At 27.9% G+C, this 20,791-nt stretch overlaps 1 protein-coding gene across 3 annotated transcripts; it reads right to left on the bottom strand.

Annotated features, from left to right (window-relative positions):
• Positions 1-1,232: 1,232 nt before the first annotated feature.
• LOC129292598 (uncharacterized) lies at positions 1,233-4,344 on the bottom strand. 3 transcript variants are annotated; one of them, XM_054930176.1, is made up of 2 exons: positions 3,031-4,344; positions 1,233-2,432 (listed from the first exon to the last, which is right to left on the bottom strand). In XM_054930176.1, the coding sequence occupies exon 1, from the start codon at positions 3,804-3,806 to the stop codon at positions 3,084-3,086; it is 723 nt and encodes a 240-aa protein (XP_054786151.1). In that variant the 5' UTR covers positions 3,807-4,344; the 3' UTR covers positions 1,233-2,432; positions 3,031-3,083. The 3 variants fall into 3 exon arrangements, with proteins under 3 accessions (XP_054786151.1, XP_054786149.1, XP_054786150.1); XM_054930174.1 differs by having other exon boundaries at positions 2,770-4,342; XM_054930175.1 differs by lacking the exon at positions 1,233-2,432 and adding an exon at positions 2,579-2,873.
• Between the last annotated feature and the right edge of the window lie 16,447 nt (positions 4,345-20,791).

A 20,791-nucleotide genomic window follows, 5' to 3' on the forward strand; every position in this document is an offset into this window, starting at 1 on the left:
TTTATAGTTAATATTGAATTTTTTGATATGGTTGTATGATTAATTAAGTCAAATTTAAACAATGTGAGGTCCAATCGAAAATAACTCCTCAAGAAGTGCTATCTATATTCACACCAACTCAAACCCTAAACTTTACTGGCCAAAAAAAAAAAAAAAACCTAAACTTTAGGTTTAAGTGACAATAACATGTTTCACTAGTGTTAACAGTCATTCTTACATTTTCCTTGGACATTGACACCACACTATTTTGTTTATAGCGTGGCTTTCAATTGATTTTATATCATCATCTTATATAAATTACATAAGATTTAATAAATAATCCATCCAAATTTAAATTAGACTTTTTTTATTTTGCACACCTTTTGATTCATTTCCAAATTTTAGGGGACTCAAAATGTCATAGTAATAAGAGTAAAAAAAACAAATTAACCAATAAACTATAAGTTCAAAAGCATCTAAGACCCTCAATTTATTTTTCATGCAAAGTTTTCCTTCCATTTTTTAAAACGGCACAATTTGACTCTTATATTGACAAAAATTAATTTTGGCTATTTGTTTACCTTAAAATTACAGAAAATAATTAAAAATTACAATAAATGATTCAAAAATACAGACAATTTGACAGAGACCCAATAAAATTACAAAACAAAAAAGAACAAGAAGAATTAAGAAAAATTTATTGCTTCTTTTCTATTATTTTTTGATCAATTAACAATCAGAATTAACTTTTGTTAACTATAAAAATCAAATTGTACCGTTTTCAAAAGCAAAAGAGAAATATTGTATGAAAATTGAATTTAGAATTAGAGACACTATTGGAGCTATAATTTAGAAGCCAATTTACTCTTTTATCATAATAATAATAAAAAGAGTTTATAGATTTTTTTTTCTAAGGTCGCCTTGCTCAAAATTATGGCTCACCTACTGCCAACTACTGTCCAGTGGCTCCATTTTAAACTAGTATTGAGTATATTCGATATAGTAAAAGTTTGAATACAAATCAACAATAAATAAGCATGAATAGTAGATATTTTAATATCAATAAGACTTAAGATATTTATCCTTATATACTCAATATGCTTTAATCAAATTAAATTAAAGACTAATAGATTTTATTAAGTTAACAATATTAACAACAAGAATTTATTATGAAATAAAAAATTTATCAAAAGTTTACAAGTGTTAATTTAATAGAAAACAAGCACTTTAAATTAATAATGTTAAGCATACAAATTTTTCCCTTTTTGTCTTACCATATATATCCATGGAACACAAGGTCAAGCTAAAACTGCTTCTATAAACAGTACAAACCATGAATAATTAGCAGCATCATGAGTGAGAATGAGCCAAATCTCAAAACCAACGTCAATCAATCATATTACAGAAATCTCGAAAGAGTCCTCTTTACCTTGAACCATACATGAACCAGAGAAAGGAAGGGCCTAAAAAAATGTGCTGCGAGTAAAGTCATTGCTTAATTATTATGCAATCTGACCTGTGATGATTCGTCAACATGGTGGTGGGGTTACCTGAGGCCTACCTTTCGGCCAAATTCCCTCCAGACATTCATTCACGGGTTCTGCCTCCCTCCCTTGTTCTTTAGCTAATTCCCCAAACACATCTTCTCACTTCTTTTTTTACCATTTTTGTCACTCCCTTCACTTCTGCCCTTCCTCAACCATATCAATTTACGCACACACAAACATTGGATACTCCAAAATAATACAACCATAATAAAAACCTATTTTTACAAAGTGAGTTCAACTACATGGATGCTCCCAAGTCCTTGAGAGACAGGAGAGGAGTCTCTCTTTTTCCTTTTTTTTTTTTAATCATCATTTTCCCTCTACTTCTTAATTTTGACCATTTATCAAATCTATGATTAAAACAAATTCATTTAATGCAGTGATATCAATGGTCATGATTAAGAAGTGGAGATAAAATGATGATTAAAAAAAAAAATGGTGACCTTTCTTCCGTAAGAGACACGATGTAAGAGAATTGAATTGATAGAAAGAGAGGAAGAATATCTGTTTAAACACACACACACACACAATTATATATCCACTTCCAATTAACTTATACATTACTTGACAATGTCCCTGCAACTTTCATCAATATTAATATAAAATTTATAACAAGCTATATTATTTAGAAATGGTGAGTAATACAGTATATCCCCATCAGGCATCTCGTAATATCATTCTTTTTTGCTGATTATACACTCAACAAGGTAGCTCATGTTTTTCTATATGAGTGAAAAGATGTCAAATGAGAAATCAAGTAGTTGGAATTGGAAGTCACATCTCTACGAGCAGGATAATGGACAAATGAATGTTGGTTAAAGAGGTATTATTTAGTTTTTAAGGCTGATGAAAATCCCGATATATCCCTTGGATTACCACAAAGTTAAAGTCTTCATTCTTCATTGTCTGGTTTTGAACAGACGGTGGATGTCAATTCATCTTGTACTAATAGACGGCAACAATAAAAAGTAAATTGTAAAAGAAAATAAGACATGGGACATTGCTGGCACCAGATATGTCTCATTCATAAGCATTTAAAAGGAGAGAAGGAATAGTGAAACTCTCTTTTCAAAGTGTTGTTGCAATGCCCCTTAGACTACAGCATGAGTTGTGTGGAGTAGGACCATCTTTTTTCACTCCAAAGAAATAATTACAGTATCAGAGATGCATCAGGAAAATGGAGATTTTTTTGAAAAGAAAAACAATAACCCCACGAATTTCCTGCTTGCCTCATCAGACCTACCTTTCAGATTTTTCTCCGCATAAAATTGTTGGGTACTGGACCACAACGCTTGAACATGGAAGATAAAGTTACAGTGCATAGTGGGTCTGCAGATCAAACCCTAACTGCATCCCAAAACAACCCAAAAGGGATAAAACTAATTGAACCCCAATACAAAAAAGGGGAAATTCAACACAAACTAATTAATTAGAAAGGTCAAGGAAGGGAACTCTGATGTTAAATGGTTTCTAATCAATGTCAAGAAGCTAAGGGAAGAAGTACCTGCTCGAAGAAAAAGAGAGATATGAATAATTAAGCTGTCTTTCTTTGTTCTTTCACTTATCCACAACAATGGCGATGAAAGAACCACTCACGTCATTTCCCTTTTCCTCACCACCCTCTTCTTGTAATTTTCTTTTCAGCTTCTCCTCCGCATCCTGCAAGAACTTGAATTTTGGCGGAGGAGATGACTTTATTCTATTGAACTCTGCATCAGTCGCTGATTCAAAAAGCGGGTTGAATGCTCCACGATGGTTGTTATAAGAAGGGTTCATAAGAGGAGTAAGAGGAGGAGTGAACAGAGATGGAGAAGCCATAGGTGTCAAATATGGAGTCTCCACTATGAGCAAATCATTCAAGCTCTTACCTCTTGATTTCCCATCCTCAGATTCTAAATCCTCCTTTGTTTCTTCCACTATTGTGAACAAGAACCTTGGAGGAACAAACAGGTCCTGCTGATCCTCCCCATAGGGTTTGAATAGAAAATCCTTGCTTGCTTGAGCTTGAGCTTGACTTTGTTGGTCAGTGTGAACAAGGGCTTCACTGATTCTCACAGAAGAGTAAAGCTCTTGAGTGTGCCTCAGTGAAGATGATGGCCTTTTCCAACAAAACATATAGAATAGCTCTTTTACAGGGCTGCTATAGTCATTCTCAATCTCTGATCTGTGGGTTATCCTCCTCTTCCACCATAACAAGTAGTAAACCTCAGCTACAAGAGCCAGCAAAAGACAACCAAAAACTACACTCAGACCAAGACCTACACTACTCAGAGATTTCATCTTGGACCCCAAAATCACATTGAAAGCAGTATATCTGACAATGTTCAATCTCCAAACAAATTAATACCAGAGCAGAGAAACTTTTCTAGCAGATGTATGTAAAATTTCATTAACTGAATCAAAAGACCCAACTTAACAAACAGTCTCAACTCTCAAACTCAAACCAAAAAAATTTTGAGCAATGTCATGAAATATATCTTCTCACCAGAAGCTCGGCATATTAACAAACACTTGAGCTGCAAATTACAAAACCACCGAGAAGACCAATCCGATGAAAGGCCTACCAAAACCAAAAACCCATCTCTCTCCGGAAAGCAACATTAGCAAATCATGAGGTATAAGAGGTAAAGAGAGGATCTTACTTTAATCCCACATGAGATGAAACACATTGTGGTGGTGCGATTAGGCTAATGATGACCCTCGAAGACAGTAACAACATAAAGGGCAAAGAAAGAAACAAGAAAGATCCCCAAAAAACAAAATGGGAGGTTTGAGGAGGTGCACGGAAACAAAAGGGGTCCAAGTGAAAGAAAGAAAGGGTCGGCACGTACCTCACTGGGTTATGGTTGGGTGAGAGGTCGCTTCCTTCGAGAGAAGCTCACATGGCATCTGGAAGAGAAGGAAAGGAACGTGTCACAGGATGTTTAAATTTCCATGAATTTCATATTACTTGAAAGTGGTAAGATCCAGATTCCTCAACGTAAAAAATTAATTGTCCCATATTTTTGTTTCCCATAAAAAAATTGAGTTTACTTTTTTTTTAGTATTTTATAAGCTTTTTTTAGCTATTTTGAAATGTTTAAAAAAGACAAATAATAATACCAATACTAAAATATGCCATGTGTGTCCTGAATTAATTATGATATGTCTATAAGGTGTGTATCCATTACAAGTACGTTCACTTAAAAAAAAAATTGATGGTGCTTGCTATCACAAATTTGAATTTTTTCAATGACTACTTTTGCTTTGTATGCGTGTATTATTTTAAGGATAAGACTTAAATATTTAGTCTTATATAATTAATATATTTTTGTCTAGTCACATTAAAACTAGTAAATTTTAATATATTAATAATATTAATAATAAAAATTCATTACAGAATAAATAATAAAATATTAATATGTCTTGATTTAATTAAAAATAAGCACCTTAAGTATAAAAAGTTAGGTATATAAGCATTTCTCTTATTTTAATATACTCTTTTGGTCTTACATATTAATTGCAAAAGAATTGTATACTCCTAGCTATAAGTCACTTTCAACCATTTGTGTAGCATCAATTTTTTTTCCAAATATTTCCTTTTTTTTCAATTTTCAATAAGGAGAAAGAGCATATTTGTCTTTAAAATTTATGGTATTTATTAGGTTGAAAATGAAAATCAAAGGTTTTAGATAATTTCAAATGATGAAACTAATTTTTCTTTATTTGTGTGAGTTGGTCTTGACTTATGAAAGAAACTTGAGGGAGTATTATATTATTTTATATGATACTATAATTTTGCTGGCAAAAAAAAGTCTATTATAGTTTTCATAAATGAATTGATAAATGAAAATTTTAATGACTATTTTCATTGGAAAATAACAACTTTATTTATTTTTTAAAAAAATTAAATATTTCTTCTATTAAAAAATATAAGGCATTTTTAATTAAATTTCATCCTTAATAAAGTAATTAATTTTCATCAAACTAATATTATTTTTTTATATTTAAATTTATTTAATAAAATATTTTATTTTAAAATAAATATATAATGATTTATTTATCATGAACATTTTTAAAATAAAACATATTAATCTATAATATATTATAAATGTCGTTGATGGTACCGTAGATTTACAATATCCATTCAGCTTTTTATATCTTTTAACTTTTTAATTGTTTGACATGTAGCGTTGTTTTTTTTTTTTTCTTTTTCATTGTTAATTTTTTTAATATGATATAATAAAAAAGTTAAAGAATAGCGTAGGCCCTATGGTAAAAGAGATACATGTGAGACCTACAAAAATAAATTATTAATATGAAATTTATAATTAAAAATGAAAAAAATATTTTATCTATTTTTATTTTAATTAATGATATCTCTCCTCTATTTTTTAAAATCTATATAAACATTTTTAATATAGATAGTTATAAATACAAGCATCCTTTTTATTTTTAAGATTTTATTTTCATCCACATAATCATTAGTTGAATGTTAAGTCATGTATGTTAAATTAAAATACCTCTATTTAAATATAAATATTGTCTAAAAATTATTTAAATGACCAAAAAATAAATTTTTTTATTATTTAAATTTGTATTATTTAAGTATATTTATCTTGTATCTTTTTTAAAAAATAAATATATAAATTGACTAAAAAAAATATTCAAAGACACAATTTATCGACTTAATAAATAAAAAAATAAAATAATTTTTAATAATTTCGGGCAATTAAACTAGCTTAAAAAAACTCAAAAGTTAGATATCTCAAGAATCAGACTTAACTATAAACTTTTTATATATTTAGATATTTTAAACTTGGTATAAATTAAGGCTCTAAGGGTAATGGAGTGACTGTAAGATTTTAATAAATTTTATTTTAAAAAAATTAGAGTAGTGTGGTTTAAAAAAGTGGTGTGTGAGATCTACCATTAAAAAATATGGTGGGATCTACATTTATAAATTTTAAAATTTTAAATAAGGTGTAAAAAATAATAATATTTTTATATTTTGAGAGATTATGTAGGATTTATAGTAAAAATTATTGGTGAATATAAGATTTTTATTAAAATGATAGGCGTTAGATATAAAAAAAAATTTCTATATATTTATTATTGTAGGGTTTTTGCAGACATAACTCATATTATATTATCAAACTAAACAAACAACCCAGTATTTGTTATATTTTGCATTATGGTCAATTTATTATATTTGTCAATAATATACCATTTTATATAAATGATAAATTCCTTGTAAATTTTAAATTTTAAATGATAAACTTATTATATATTAATGATAAATTTTTTGTATATCAATGTTAATAAGCCATACTTCTAAATTTTTAAAAATTTGATCCATATTCTCTAGATGCAAAAGTTTTGGCTGTACTGCTAAAACTTGTGGCAATCCCTTGTGTAAAGTATAAAAATATATTATTTTATTATTTATATGTAAAAGTTGATTATGATTTAAATACCTATGAAAAATATTGATGTAGTTATGTGTCTCAAGTTTGAGCAAACAAAATTATAAGCTACAAGTTAATTATATAATATTAATGAATTTAAGTTAATTATATGATGTTAATGAATTTATTTTCCACTGCACATATAATCTTTTCTCAATAATCATTTTGTTACTTTTAATGATTGTATACATGATTGATGAATGATATTATAACATAGATTATATTATTTGCTTAAGTTACAACTATGTATGGGGCAACACATTTTGAAAAAGAATAAGTTCTATTATATTTTAAATTGTGGAAAGTGAGAAATTTTAATGCTATATATATATATATATATCAATGTTTTCAGAACCGAACTAAACATTAAACTGGAAAGGCCAGTGGTTCGCAATTCGCATGGTCCAACTCGGTTGGACCAATGGTTGAACCGGTGATATAATAATTAAATTTAAAAATTATATATCTATATAATAATATAAACAAAATATCAAATAATTAAAATATCAAATTAAGTAGTCAACTTCAACTTCAACATATGACAAAATAACAACTAACAAGGCAGTACAACACAACACATCAACAATTTAAACAAGCATAACATCATATTTATCTATTAATAACTTGTCAAAGATTGGTGGATCCTGATTAAGCCAAGCATGAGTTTCACGCAAATCATCATCACTATAAGTTTCAACATCTTCTTAGGCAAAAGATCTCAAATCAAGTCCTTCCATGATTGAACATCCACCCTCAGTCGGAACCTTATTGCCTCTTCCTTCATTATTACATTTATCAAACAATGTAACAAATCAAATATTAAAATTAATAAGTAACACATATTATAAGAAAAAAAATAACATGACTAAATACTAGAAAATACCAACGATCAAACCTTCATCTTGATTGATAGAAACTTGTGGAATTATTATATCATCATAAAGCATAGCTTTTTCTATCTCATCATAATTAAGGGTAGGAGAATCTTCATCTTCCATGATCCAATACTCAATGTCACCAATACTTGCATAATCAATAGGATCAAAAGATCTTTTCTTGTTATAAACTCTAAAACACATAACCAAAGTATTAAAATTTTAGAAGTTAACAACTTATAATTAAACTCATGTTAAACAAAGTTTAGCTATAATTAAATAATATACCTATTTCTCAAACGAAGGTTGTAATGAATAAACACAAGATCATTTAACTTTTTATGCTCCAACCTATTCCTTTTTTTAGAATGTATTCTTTCAAAAACACTCCAATTTCTTTCACAACTAGATGAAGATGAAGTTTGGCTCAGAAGTCTCATTGCCAATTTTTTAACATTTAGTGCACTATCACCTTTCCATCATTCATCTACAAAATTTAACATCAAAGATAAACATAAGAACTATAAAAACAAAAAAGTATTAAAGTTAAACGAAAAAAAGCATTAAAATTTACTTGGTCGTAATGAGTTTATACATGAAATAGCCAAGGAACGACCGAAACTGTCAACTCTATCTTGATATAACAAACTTTCTTACACAAACTTGGTTTTGTTAGAAGTGATTGTCTTATCTAAAACATTAAGAAATCCAGCCATAACCTCTAGCTTTTTATAGAAGCTCTGCTTATCATAAAAGAACACAGGATTTAGGAAATAAGCTACTGTATGAAGCTTCTGACGAAGTTGAGAATCCCATATTTTCCTGATAATCCTTGTCTAAGGCTTGTACAAGGGCTTTTTATTCATTAATATATTCTTGATAGTTTTTCTTGCCTTGTACATGCCATCATATACATACTCAAATGAAGGCCTCTCATTAGCATCAACAATCCTCAACAATTGAATAAGTAGTGAAACAATCTGGACCACAATTTTACAATCATTCCAAAATTGATTGTCCAGCACTATTGAAGTCACATCCTTTGCCTTTTCTCCTTTTGAATATCTAGAATCTAAAAATACTTTACTAGTTACCAAGGCTTGCAAATCATGTTTATGTTCATGAATACTTTTCAATGCAATAAAAGTGGTAGCAAATCATGTCACCCCAAGGTGAATAATTTCAGTGCAACCTTCTCTTTTTCTCAGCCAAGCAAGCAAAAAGGCATGATTATAAAAAAACTTTATCACCATATATGCATGTGTTGCCAAGCCAGTCACAACATCCATTTTATTGATATCTCTTAAAATCAAGTTCAAATAATGTGCAGCACAAGGAGACTAAAAAATAGAAGGAAATTTGTCACATAATAACCGCTCAGTAGCTTTATAATTAGCTGCATTATCAGTTACCAAGTGCACAACATTTGTAACTCCAACAAAGTCAACCATTTCAGTGAACAAGTTGAACAAATTTTGGGCATCCTTGACTATGTATAATGCATCAATAGATTTAATAAAAACAATTCCCCTAGGAGAATAGACAAGAAAGTTAATCAATTGCCTATTTGCTTGATCTCGCCAACCATTGGCCATGATTGTATAACCAATATCATCCCAAAAATTTCTAAAACTATCAACCATTAACTGAACTTCCTTTTTAGTATCAAGCAGTAATTTAGTTCTCATGACATGATAACTTGGCCCTTTATAACCAGGGCCAATAGCTGTATATGCATCAATCATAGGTTGAAAGAATGCTGAATTGATAACATTCAATGGGATACAATAATCATATATCCACTTAGCAAAAGCCATGTCTTCTCTACATACAGGTTCTTTACCTGCAAGCGCACTTCGTATCCCTGGCTGTGCTCCTAGGGTTGTTCTTAGTGCAAAATATTTATCAATAGGAGCTTTTCTTTTTTCAAGTTGAGTTTGACTTTATGGTTGAATTTCCTTGAGGGTTTGAGATTGAGGAGTAGAAATTTCTTCTAAATTTCCATCATGACTTTCTAATGGTGTGACGTTAGGGCCATATGGATTGTCTTCTTCATAACTATCTTGCTTTTTACCTTTATTCTCCCTAATCTCCTTTAAATTTTTTTTGAGTTGGTAGCGAACATTAGCAAGCACCTTTTTGCAACTTATTGCATCCCCTTTCTTTCTAGCAAGATGTTGTTTCATTCTATGAATCCCTCCACCAGCAAATTCTTTTGCATAGTACAAACATTTTAGACGAACTTTGCCATCTGGGAGCTTGACCTCAGCACAATGCTCCCATGTAGGATCTGTCTTTGATCTAACAGATTGTGTTAATGTAGTAGTTGAAGTATTTTCAAATGTCATTTTTTACAAGGCAAAATTTAGATTTGTCATTAAGAGACCTAATCAATATATAAAGTATAAATAAAGAAGAGTAAACAAATTAGATCAAGCATTCCATTCTAGTAGTCAGTCTCGAATTGGCTATCAAGTATCAATTAATTGATGCATTGTCAATGAATGCTTGTCCGTAGCTTAAACTCCATTACACAATCATTATATGCAGGCATATATAGCATTCAATCAAATCAGATCTTCAATAGATAAGGAATTTGAACTTCTAAGGAATTGAAAATTTGAAATACATAAAAATTAAAACTTACTTAGACCGTTAGTGTAACATCCTGATTTTTATATAATAAAGAAATTGTGAAATTTAGGTTTTAAGGAAAAAAATGATAATAACAGGAATTTATATTATTTGAGGTTATTTAGAAATAATATTATGGTTAGGTATTTAATTATGAATTTAAAAATTTAAATTTAAAACCACATAAGCAATATTTAGTTAAGATATAATACATAAATAATTTTTTTCATGTGTGTGTTAAAAAAAAGAGAAGGTAGAAGGAATAAAAAAAAAGGGGGGAGGAAAGTTGTTATTTCTAAGTCCCACATTAGTTAGATGAAAGAAGAAAAGAGGTGCCTTCATATATAAAAAGGAGGGGGTGTGTACATTAGGAAGCATGAGAGGCTAAGATGCAATTTAGAGGAAATTGCAACTTATGGCCCAAAGGTTTGAATAATTAAATTCAGACCTATAGTTTTTTTTTAAATATAATTTTGGGACTCACAATCCCATTTTTATATTATTTTTCTCTCTTTCTCTCACATTGCTCGGCGTTTTCTCGCAAGGGGGGATTATTTTCTTTTTCTTCAGGTATGTTCTAACTTTCCTGTTTAGATTAGCATTTAAAAATTTATTTAATTACAAAATTAATTTTATAGTTATTTTCTAAATAATATTAGCTTTCTAGTGATATGATTATTTTATAGGATAGAGTAAATATTTTGATTAGGATTTTTCTATATGATAGTTAATCTGATGATATGATGGATTAAAAATATAGGTTAAAACTCTTAGGGATATAATAAACATTATAGAATATTTTCTTGAGGTTAAAACTCATGTTTAAGAATTTTTGAGTTAAAATCTAGATATATATGGTTGAATTTATGTGGAATCTGAGATGTAGGGATAAACCTCTGATTATTAAATATTTATTTAAGTATGAATAGGTATTTTTAAGGTTATAGAAAGGTGATTTGAGGTTTCAGGATAATTTTAAAATTTTTAATTTATTTTTGGACGAATTTTTAGAATATAGAAGGATGAAATTGTGATACTAGAAGTGATTTGAGGATAAAAAAAATAGTTCATTAGAGTACGAGAATTTTAGAAAAAGAATTTGGGAAGTTAAATGAGGCATAAATCTTAAATTAGTATTAATATGGATTATAGATCTAAGACTTTCTAATTCTTTAAATTAGAGTTATTTATTTTAATGTAAAATTAATATATAGTATTGTGAAATAATTATGTAGATTATATTGACAAAGATAGTGGTGAAAAAGGAGTTGTGAAGGGGAACTTGTTATTCAAGACACAAGGTAACTATTATTAATGTGTTGTGATGAGTGTATTTGTGAATAGTTATGTGTTGACTTGTTGTTTGGAAAAACTATGAATTATTGAAAATAAATACTGTTATATACTTGTTTGAAATTATTGCCAAGTGGGTCAAAAATTTATTTTTATTTATCATGATGAGATATTATTGTTCGGATATATTCCTGTTTGGATATTTGAATGATGCATGACTTGTCAGGGTATTTTAATGTATGGTGTTAATGGGAATTTCTGTTCGGTTAATTATTACCACGTGGTAAGCCCTCATTGGACCCAATAAGTGTCGTGTCGCTTGGTCCAACTCACCTTTGGCCGGGTGATTTGGCGTCCGAGCATGGCGAAAGGAGGATATAAGGTGTAGTTATGCAAATTAAATACTTGTTCGGTTTGTTTGAAAATATTGTTCGATTAAATGTTTTGTGTGCCCACTTAGCAATCGCATGATTAGTTACAATCGCATGCATCATTACATATTAATTTTTGGTTACTGAGACTTTTAAGTCTCATTCCCCATGGTTAATATTTTTACAGGAGCGAGTCCGGCCGAGAAAGCACCAGAGGTGTAACTATGGTATATGAAACACCATCTTTTACGTTACCTCTTATTTTGGATTATACAATGTATCTTGTGCCAACTTAGGACATATCTTCTTTGTGAAGCATGTAAACTCTAATCCTTTTTATTAAAAGTATTTATTTGACCAAGAGGATTATGTTTGTCTCTCTTGATTCATGACCTAATTTAAATATCATGCCATGAGGATCCTGACTGTCCCTCATGGTTCTAATTATTTTTTTGAGATATTTTAAGACCTGTGGTATATTGTCTTGGATGTATCATGGTAAGAAAATTTTCTACCATGATAATGGTTTTAATAATTTATGAAAAATCGGTTTGTATTTTTTAGGGTGTTACAGTTAGACTATGAAGCAGAGCCATACCAAGAAGAGGATAGCTCAGTGAGGATGAGGAAGAGGAGGAAAAGATCATTCGTGGGCTGTGACTGCTCTTGTTGATGCTAATCGATAGGGGAAGATAAAGGAAATCGTGCCCCGCACTGCCAAAGTCACATATGAAGGAAATCAAATCAGTGAAGTCACAACAGCAGAAAAGCTAGAAATCAAAGCTGAAAGACAAAATTAAAGCTCAGAGAGACAAAGACAAAGCAGAAAGCTAAAAACAAAAAGTTAGAAGTGCTTGCTCTATAGCTCTGGTCGACGTCGCTCCCACAACCACACTGCCAAAGTCACAGAGAATGGGAGGAGAAGAGCAACGAATTAGTGAAGTCACAGTGGGAAGCTTGAAATCGAAGCTCAAAGAAAAAGTGTGATGCTTGAAAATGGAATCAGAGAATCGCAGCTCAAAGAGATAAGGCAGAGATTTGAAATTGTGAAACACTGAAAGTCTTAAACAGAAAGCTAGACCAAATGCGTTGAACTGTGACTTCGCAGCTTAAAGAGACAAGGCAGAGATCTGAAACTGTGAAAGGTGAAAGTGAAACACTGAAAGTCTGAACAGGAAGCTAGAAATGCGTGCGCCGATTGTCGAACTGTGACTTTGCAGCTCAAAGAGAGAAGGCAGAGATGAGAGATCTAAAACCGTGAACCTGATTACCTGAGCTGAGTGTGTGCCTCTGTGGTTTGCTTTTTCTTTTAGGGTCAAAATCTCAATTCTCAAATATATAGGGCAAAAAAAACTAAACTATCTGAATTTTAAAAATCGAACCCAATTCCTTACTCAAATTCGGTTCACGGCTTAACTGATGGTTTTGGCCGGCTCAATGTCTGACATGGTTTTTCCCTTCTGGCCGAGCCGAAATATGGACCGGTCAACGATCGGACCAGTCCAATCGTTCGGTTCAATCCGATTTTAAAATCATTGATGTGTGCGCGCGCGCGCGCGTGTAGTACATTGCAAAATAAAAGTCAGTCCTTATAGGTATCATCCTATAAAAATTTTAGTCTCATACCTGTCAATTGTGGAGATACCTTAAGAAACAATAAGTTAAGTCATGTATGTTGAAGTAAAATACCCTTATTTAAATATAAATGTTGTCTAAAAATTATTTAAATTTAAAAAATAAATTTTTTTATTTAAATGCATTGATTTTGTAACTTTTTAAAAATTAAATATATAAAAAATATATTCAAAGACGCAATTTATGGACTCAATGAAGAAAAAATAAAATAAAATAAAATAATTTTTAATAATTGGGGTAGTTAAACCAACTTAAAAAAACTTGAAAATTAAAGGTGTCAAAAATCAGGCTTAATTAGAATTTTTTTATATGTTCAGATATTTGAGACTCTACAAGTAATAGAGGGAATGTAAGATTTTAGTAAACTTTATTTTTAAAAAATTAGAGTAGTGTGATTTAAAAAGTGGTGTGTGAGACCTGCCATTAAAAAATATGAGCGAGGTCTACATTTATAAATTTTAAAAATTTAAACAAGTTGTACAAACTAATAAGATTTTTATATTTTGAGAGATTATGTAGGATTCATAGTAAAAATTAATAGTAAATATAAGATTCTTAGTAAAATAATAAGTGTTAGATATACAAAAGCAAGAATATATTTCAAATTGCAAGAGGTGAGAAATTAAAAAAAAAAAACAATGCTATTGTTATATATGTATGTATATAAAAGAGTAGTACATTGCAAAATAAAAGCCATTCCTTATAGGTATCATCTCATTAAAATTTTAATCTCATATTTGCTAACTGTGAAGATATAGAAGAGGATTTTAATTTATTAATTTTCAAAAAATTAATAAATTATAGAGTAAAATACATTGACATCCCTTTCGTTTTTTTAAAGTTATAAAGACTTCTTCTTTATCTTTAAAACTTAAACTCTAGTCTCATTTTATATCTATTTTAGAGTGAATCACTCAATTAAATAATAAATGTGAAAAAATAGTGCTATTTTAAAGACAAATATCTACTTTATTGAGGTGAGATTTAATTAAAAATATCTTACATTTTTTAAAACATGAAGTATGTATTTAGTTTTTTATGTATTTAATTTTTTTTAAAAATACTAAATAAATTAGTTTGTGTGACTAATAAATTTAAATTATAAATAAAAATTTAAAATAATATATCAAGAATGGTATTTTAGTCCAACATATGTGATTTAACTATCAACTAATGATTGGATGAGTGAAAATAAAAATTTAAAAGTAGAAAGCATATTTGTATATTGTAACTCTTAACTATTGATTTTAAGAGGAATTCGTATACTCCCTTCATTTAAAAATGTAAGGTATTTTTAACTAAATTTTACCCCCAATAAAGTAGTTATCTGCTTTTCAACTAACCCTATCTTTTTATATTTATCCTTATTAAATACCCTACAATAAATATAAAGTCATTATCAATAGAGATATTTTTGAAAAAAAAAGACAATAGTTATATATCAAAAGATTAAAAATGCCTTACATTTTTTAACATCAAACTCTTTAAAAAATGCTTTATATTTTTGAACAGAGGGAGTATATTTTAGACATAAAAAAATCTTTATAATTAAGTTAAAATAAAGGGAAAAGTAATATATCTTATTTTAAAAATATTAAAATATTTTTTTAACAAGGTTAACATGTAATTTGAATCTTAAACTATTAGTTCAAGAGCGATTTGACTCTTAAAATTTTAAAAAGCACATATTGAACCCTAAATAATTAAAATTGAGACAATTTTTCTTTCATCATTAAATTTGAACAAACATTTGTTAGTTTTTTGAAATTGGAATCTAATGTGCGATGTTACCATCTCTCTCTTACCCATGTATCGCATAGGGTAAAAATCTAGTTACATCTTGAAATACTAAAAATATCTTATATTTTTAAACATTTAATTTCTAAAAAAATGCCACATATTTTTGCACTAATAAAGTAACATAGTTTATTTTTTTGAAAAAGATAATACTATGCGACATTGAAATTGTAATTGTAACTCCTTTTCTTGAATTGTGTAATAACGCTCACACAGAATCATAGAATCCGATACTAAAATCAAAATATAACGTCACCTTATTCAAATTTATTTTGGTTAATTATCTTACCTAGATTTTATTTATAAATGAACCAAGTTAAAATATGGTATTGGTTCAAATTCAAGATCAACCCTCAAAACCAATTTACCCAAATTACTCAAGTCCAAAAAAATAAATACTTCTTCAAAGAATCCTGTAAAAAGCCTAATTCAAATCCCCTTCATGTAACACATTTGTGAGTTTAAAGCTCCAACATTGACTTTAGAACCACTTCTAGCTCACAATTTTGCATCCTCTAGGTTAGTCCTCCTATGTTGCTTGATTGTTGGAGTAATATATGGAAACATGTTCCTTAAATTCTTAAAGACATTATATGACATTATATTGAAATGCATGTTCATGACATTGAATAATATATGTTTCTGCCTAATTGCTCGCATTTGAGTGATGTTAGATAGTGTTTTGATTAATAAATTTGAACTTGAATCTTAGTTTCAAAACTTCACATTTCAAATTCATATATTTAAAATCCTTTAATTTGTTTAGAACTTCAAATAGTGTAAAAAAATTTAAAGATAAAAAAGATATGAGTTAAGATTCAAATTAGATGCAAAAGATTGGAAGCAGCGAGTTTACATCTATTCTTCAACTAACAATATATGAGAACAAGAGAATGAGAGGAATGGCGAGACAAAAATATCAATAGTGAAAATGTAAATAAAAAATAAAGGAAGAATTTTATATAAGGATCTAGAAAGAAACATATTTTTTGATAGGTTCCTAAAAATTATAAAACTTCAGTTTAATCCTCAAGAATTAAATTAAAAATAAGTTAAATATATAAAAGATGAAAATACTCTCAATTCAAATATTTAAAAAAAATTAGCCACCATCGTCGGTGACCAAAACCTCGCCAATGACAGTGGTCATTGGACTTCCGTCACCGAAGTTGTGGCCTGATGGCTGGAGATTTATGAAGAATTAAATTCTTCAAAGGTAGCTAAGATAGGTGTAGAACTTATGACCCCTTAGTTCGCTAAAAAATTTTGGATCACTAAGTCATTCAACCCATTTAATCATATAATATATAAAATTATACATATAATAAACTTTGTTTCCAAACCATTTGATTATTACGTTACTTGTTAATCATGTAACTTTACTTGTTAATTCTTAATAGAACTTGTTAATTACTTAACTTTTCTTGTTAACCCCATGACTCTCACAACAAAATTAAAGTACTTGTTAATTGTGTAACTGTACTTGTTAATACTTTAAAAGGACTTGTTAATTACTTGAATTTACTTGTCAAATTCATGACTCCTTCAACTGAACTACACTATTTATTAATCATGTAACTTGTTAATTACACAACAATACTTATTAATTGCATGACTTGACTTATTAATACTATAACAAGACTTGTTTAACCGTTGTTCTTAAAAACTAACTAAATTACTTGTTAATTGCATAACTTTACTTGTTAATTTCTCAACAATATTTGTTAATTATGTATTGTCACTTGTTAAATGAACATATAATTCACATAAAAAATTGAGTTTCTCAAATAATGAAAGCGATGACAGTCAAGTCTCCTTTATCAGTATTTATCAAACTAGATACTTAATTATATAAGCACATATATATATATAGAGATAGCAATACCCTAAAAAATAAATATAATATTAACAATTAAAATTGAAGAAGCGACAAGCTATATTAGGCTTTTAACAAGTATACTTCTTGTTATAATACTCAAGAGGTTTGAAAATAAGATTTATTATATAAATAATTTTAAGGGAGTCATGGAATTAACAAGTCAAATTGCATAATTAATAAGTCAAGCTGCGCAATTAACAAGTATTGTTATGTAATTAATAAGTAAAGTTACATGATTAACAAGTAATATAGTTCAGTTGAAGGAGTCATGATTTGAAAAGTAAATTCAAGTAATTAACAAGTCCTGTTAAAATATTAACAAGTACAGTTATGCAATTAACAAGTAATATAATTTTGTTGTAGGAGTCACATATTTTTAAAAAAAGCTAAGTAATTGATAAGTCTTGTTAAGGTATTAACAAATATAATTACGCGATTAACAAGTAATTTAGTTATGTTGCGGGAGTCATGGGGTTAATAAAGAAAGTTAAGTAATTAACAAGTTCTATTATGATATTAACAAGTAAAGTTACGTAATTAACAAGTAACGTAAGGTTTAAAAACAATGTTTATTATATATATAATTTTATGCATTATATGATTGAATGGGTTGAATGACTTGGTGGTCCAAAACCTTGTGGTAAACTAAGGGGTCATAGGTTTTACACCCACCTTAGCCACTTTTGGAGAATTTAATTCTCTAGCCATTGCCAGTAGTGGTCTAATGGCTGCCATCACCAGTGAGGCTCCGATCACCGATGATGATGTTCCAACGATGGTGGCTGGTGGTTTTTCTTAAAATAATTTGAATTGAGGATATTTTTATCTTTTTCACATTCAACTTATTTTCAATTTAATCTCTGAAGATTGAATTGAAGTTTTAAAATCTTTAAAGACCCACAAAAAAATGTTTCTTTTCAGGTTCTTAAATGAAATTCTCCTAAAAATAAAAGGGTTGTAAAGCCAAAATTTCAAATAATTATAATCTATAAAAAAATTAAAATTACAAAGAAGTTGCAGGAAGTATCTAGATATATGTAAAGTATATCATGGATACTGTTCATCTACAATTAAATGAACAGTAACCATAATTTTTTTTGAAAGTAATAATCCTTGTAAAGTGAAAGCTCATGTGGGATCTATAACAAAAAAAAAAGTGTGTGACCCATAATAAAAAATATTTATGAATATGAGGCTCATAATAAAAATAGTATAAGACCTAATATTTTTTGTAGAGGTAAGAGGTATACTTATTATTTGATGCTTGTATTTCATATATGTATGAGATAATTAATTCTATTATAAAATATAAATTTGAATAATAAATTATAAAATAGAATGCTTTATTGCAATAAAATTACAAACTTAATTTATACTCCCTCCATTCAAAAATATAAAGTATTTTTTGAAGGGTTGGATGTTAAAAAATGTAAGGCATTTTGAATTTTTTAAGATATAGTCATTACCTTTTTAAAAAAGTACCCTAATTGAATAGATTACTTTACATTTTTTTAGGATAAAACATTTTATTAAATATGGACAAATATGAAAAGATAGGGTTAGTTTAAAAATAAGTAACTACTTTATTAAGGGTAAAATTTGATTAAACATGCATTATATTTTTGAACATGAGGAGTATAAATTATAAAAATATCTGTATAATTTAATAGATAATTTTTATTGTTTCAAATCATAACTCACATAGAATAACAAATTCTACATAAAATATTTTTAAATTTTATTTTTAAAATATAAATAGCTCACATAGAATAACAAATTCTACATAAACTATTTTTTAATTTTATTTTTAAAATATAAAATATAATAAAGTATAAAATAAAATAAATTTATATGGGATGAACATTGGTTAATTTTTTTAAAAAAAATATTGCATGTTGAATGATCATGGGTTGCTTATAGTAAAAACGATAGGTAAAAGACCTATCATATGTTGATCATATTTTTTATATGTATAAGATTATAAATGGTAGGATAAAATACAAGGATAAATAAAAATTTATAAAATAATATTTTTTATTAGTTAAATTTTAATTTATGAGTGAATAACACATATTAGAATAATAAATTATTGTTTATAATTTTAACATACATAGAGTAACAAATTTTTTATATACAATTTTTTAATATGTAAAAGGTATGTTATTTATGTTTTTAATATGTGCATAGATAAAAAAATTTAAAATAAGACAAGGTGTTATTTAAATTTTAATTTCCAGCAAGTAATGCATAAATTTTAAATTTTATTTTATAAAATAGAATTTCATTTTCTTGTATTGCAAGTCTCTAATCCAAACTAATCTGATTAACAATTGAAGAAACCTCTTTGGGCATAAAATAATAACTTTTAAAATAACTTTGAACATAAAAATTAATTTTCATTTGCACCTCTTAAACTTATTTTAATTTAATTGTTGTTTTTCTGCTCATGCAATACATGAAATTGATTCCAGGAAAAAAAAAAATACATGTAATTGATAAATAGTATTACTATTAGTTCTATACATGAATCACATCTATAAGTAATTGAGAGTTTATTTGATAAGTTTTTTTCATGAAAAATATATCATTAATTTTTTTTCAATTTTACCCTTTAATATTTTTTTATAGATAGAGGGAAAAGTTACATATAAATGAAAAATTATCTTTTAAATATAATGCATTTGACAAAGGTAACTTGAATTTTTTTTCTTTTCTTGACAAAACTAATTATTTAACTATGTCTTCTTAATTATAATAAGGCACTCCCTCTGTCCTTTTATATATAAGTTGTTTTTAATTAAATTATTCATATCAATAAAATTTTAGTATTTAGTTGAAAACACATAACATCACAATAATTTTTTAATTTTACCCTTAATAATATTACAATTAATATCATAAATGTGAGCAAAGCCCTCAATTAATATCTCTTCCCCCTACTCAAGACAATAAAGATAAAATTTTCTAATTATTCAAAATTATCATAGCACCCCTTACATTTAAGGGCAAAATAAATTTATAAAAAACACTATATATCAGGACAAAGAAAATAGTCAAAAGTGATTTTTATATAGGACATAAGGGAGTACTATAATATTGGTTCTGCTATATGCTTAACTTAAAATCATTATTTAACATATACATATTTTTTATTTATTTTTACTTTTGGCTATAATTGTAATTTATAAATACTATTATGACATAAATTATAGCATAGAATTTATTTTTCTTAGAATGATGCATAGGCCAATAAATTCAAAAAGAAAATAAGTTAATCAAAGCAAAAGTACAAATGCATCCCAGGAATAACACACTTTAATATAAAATAAATAAT

Source organism: Prosopis cineraria, unplaced genomic scaffold (assembly GCF_029017545.1).
Source record: "Prosopis cineraria cultivar Desert tree isolate PC_DT_omini unplaced genomic scaffold, ASM2901754v1 PC14, whole genome shotgun sequence".
Taxonomy (NCBI): Eukaryota; Viridiplantae; Streptophyta; class Magnoliopsida; order Fabales; family Fabaceae; genus Prosopis; species Prosopis cineraria.

Bases quoted from the DNA above. Each gene is read 5' to 3' on its own strand.
- LOC129292598 (XM_054930176.1), bottom strand. From the start codon at position 3,806: ATGAAATCTCTGAGTAGTGTAGGTCTTGGTCTGAGTGTAGTTTTTGGT.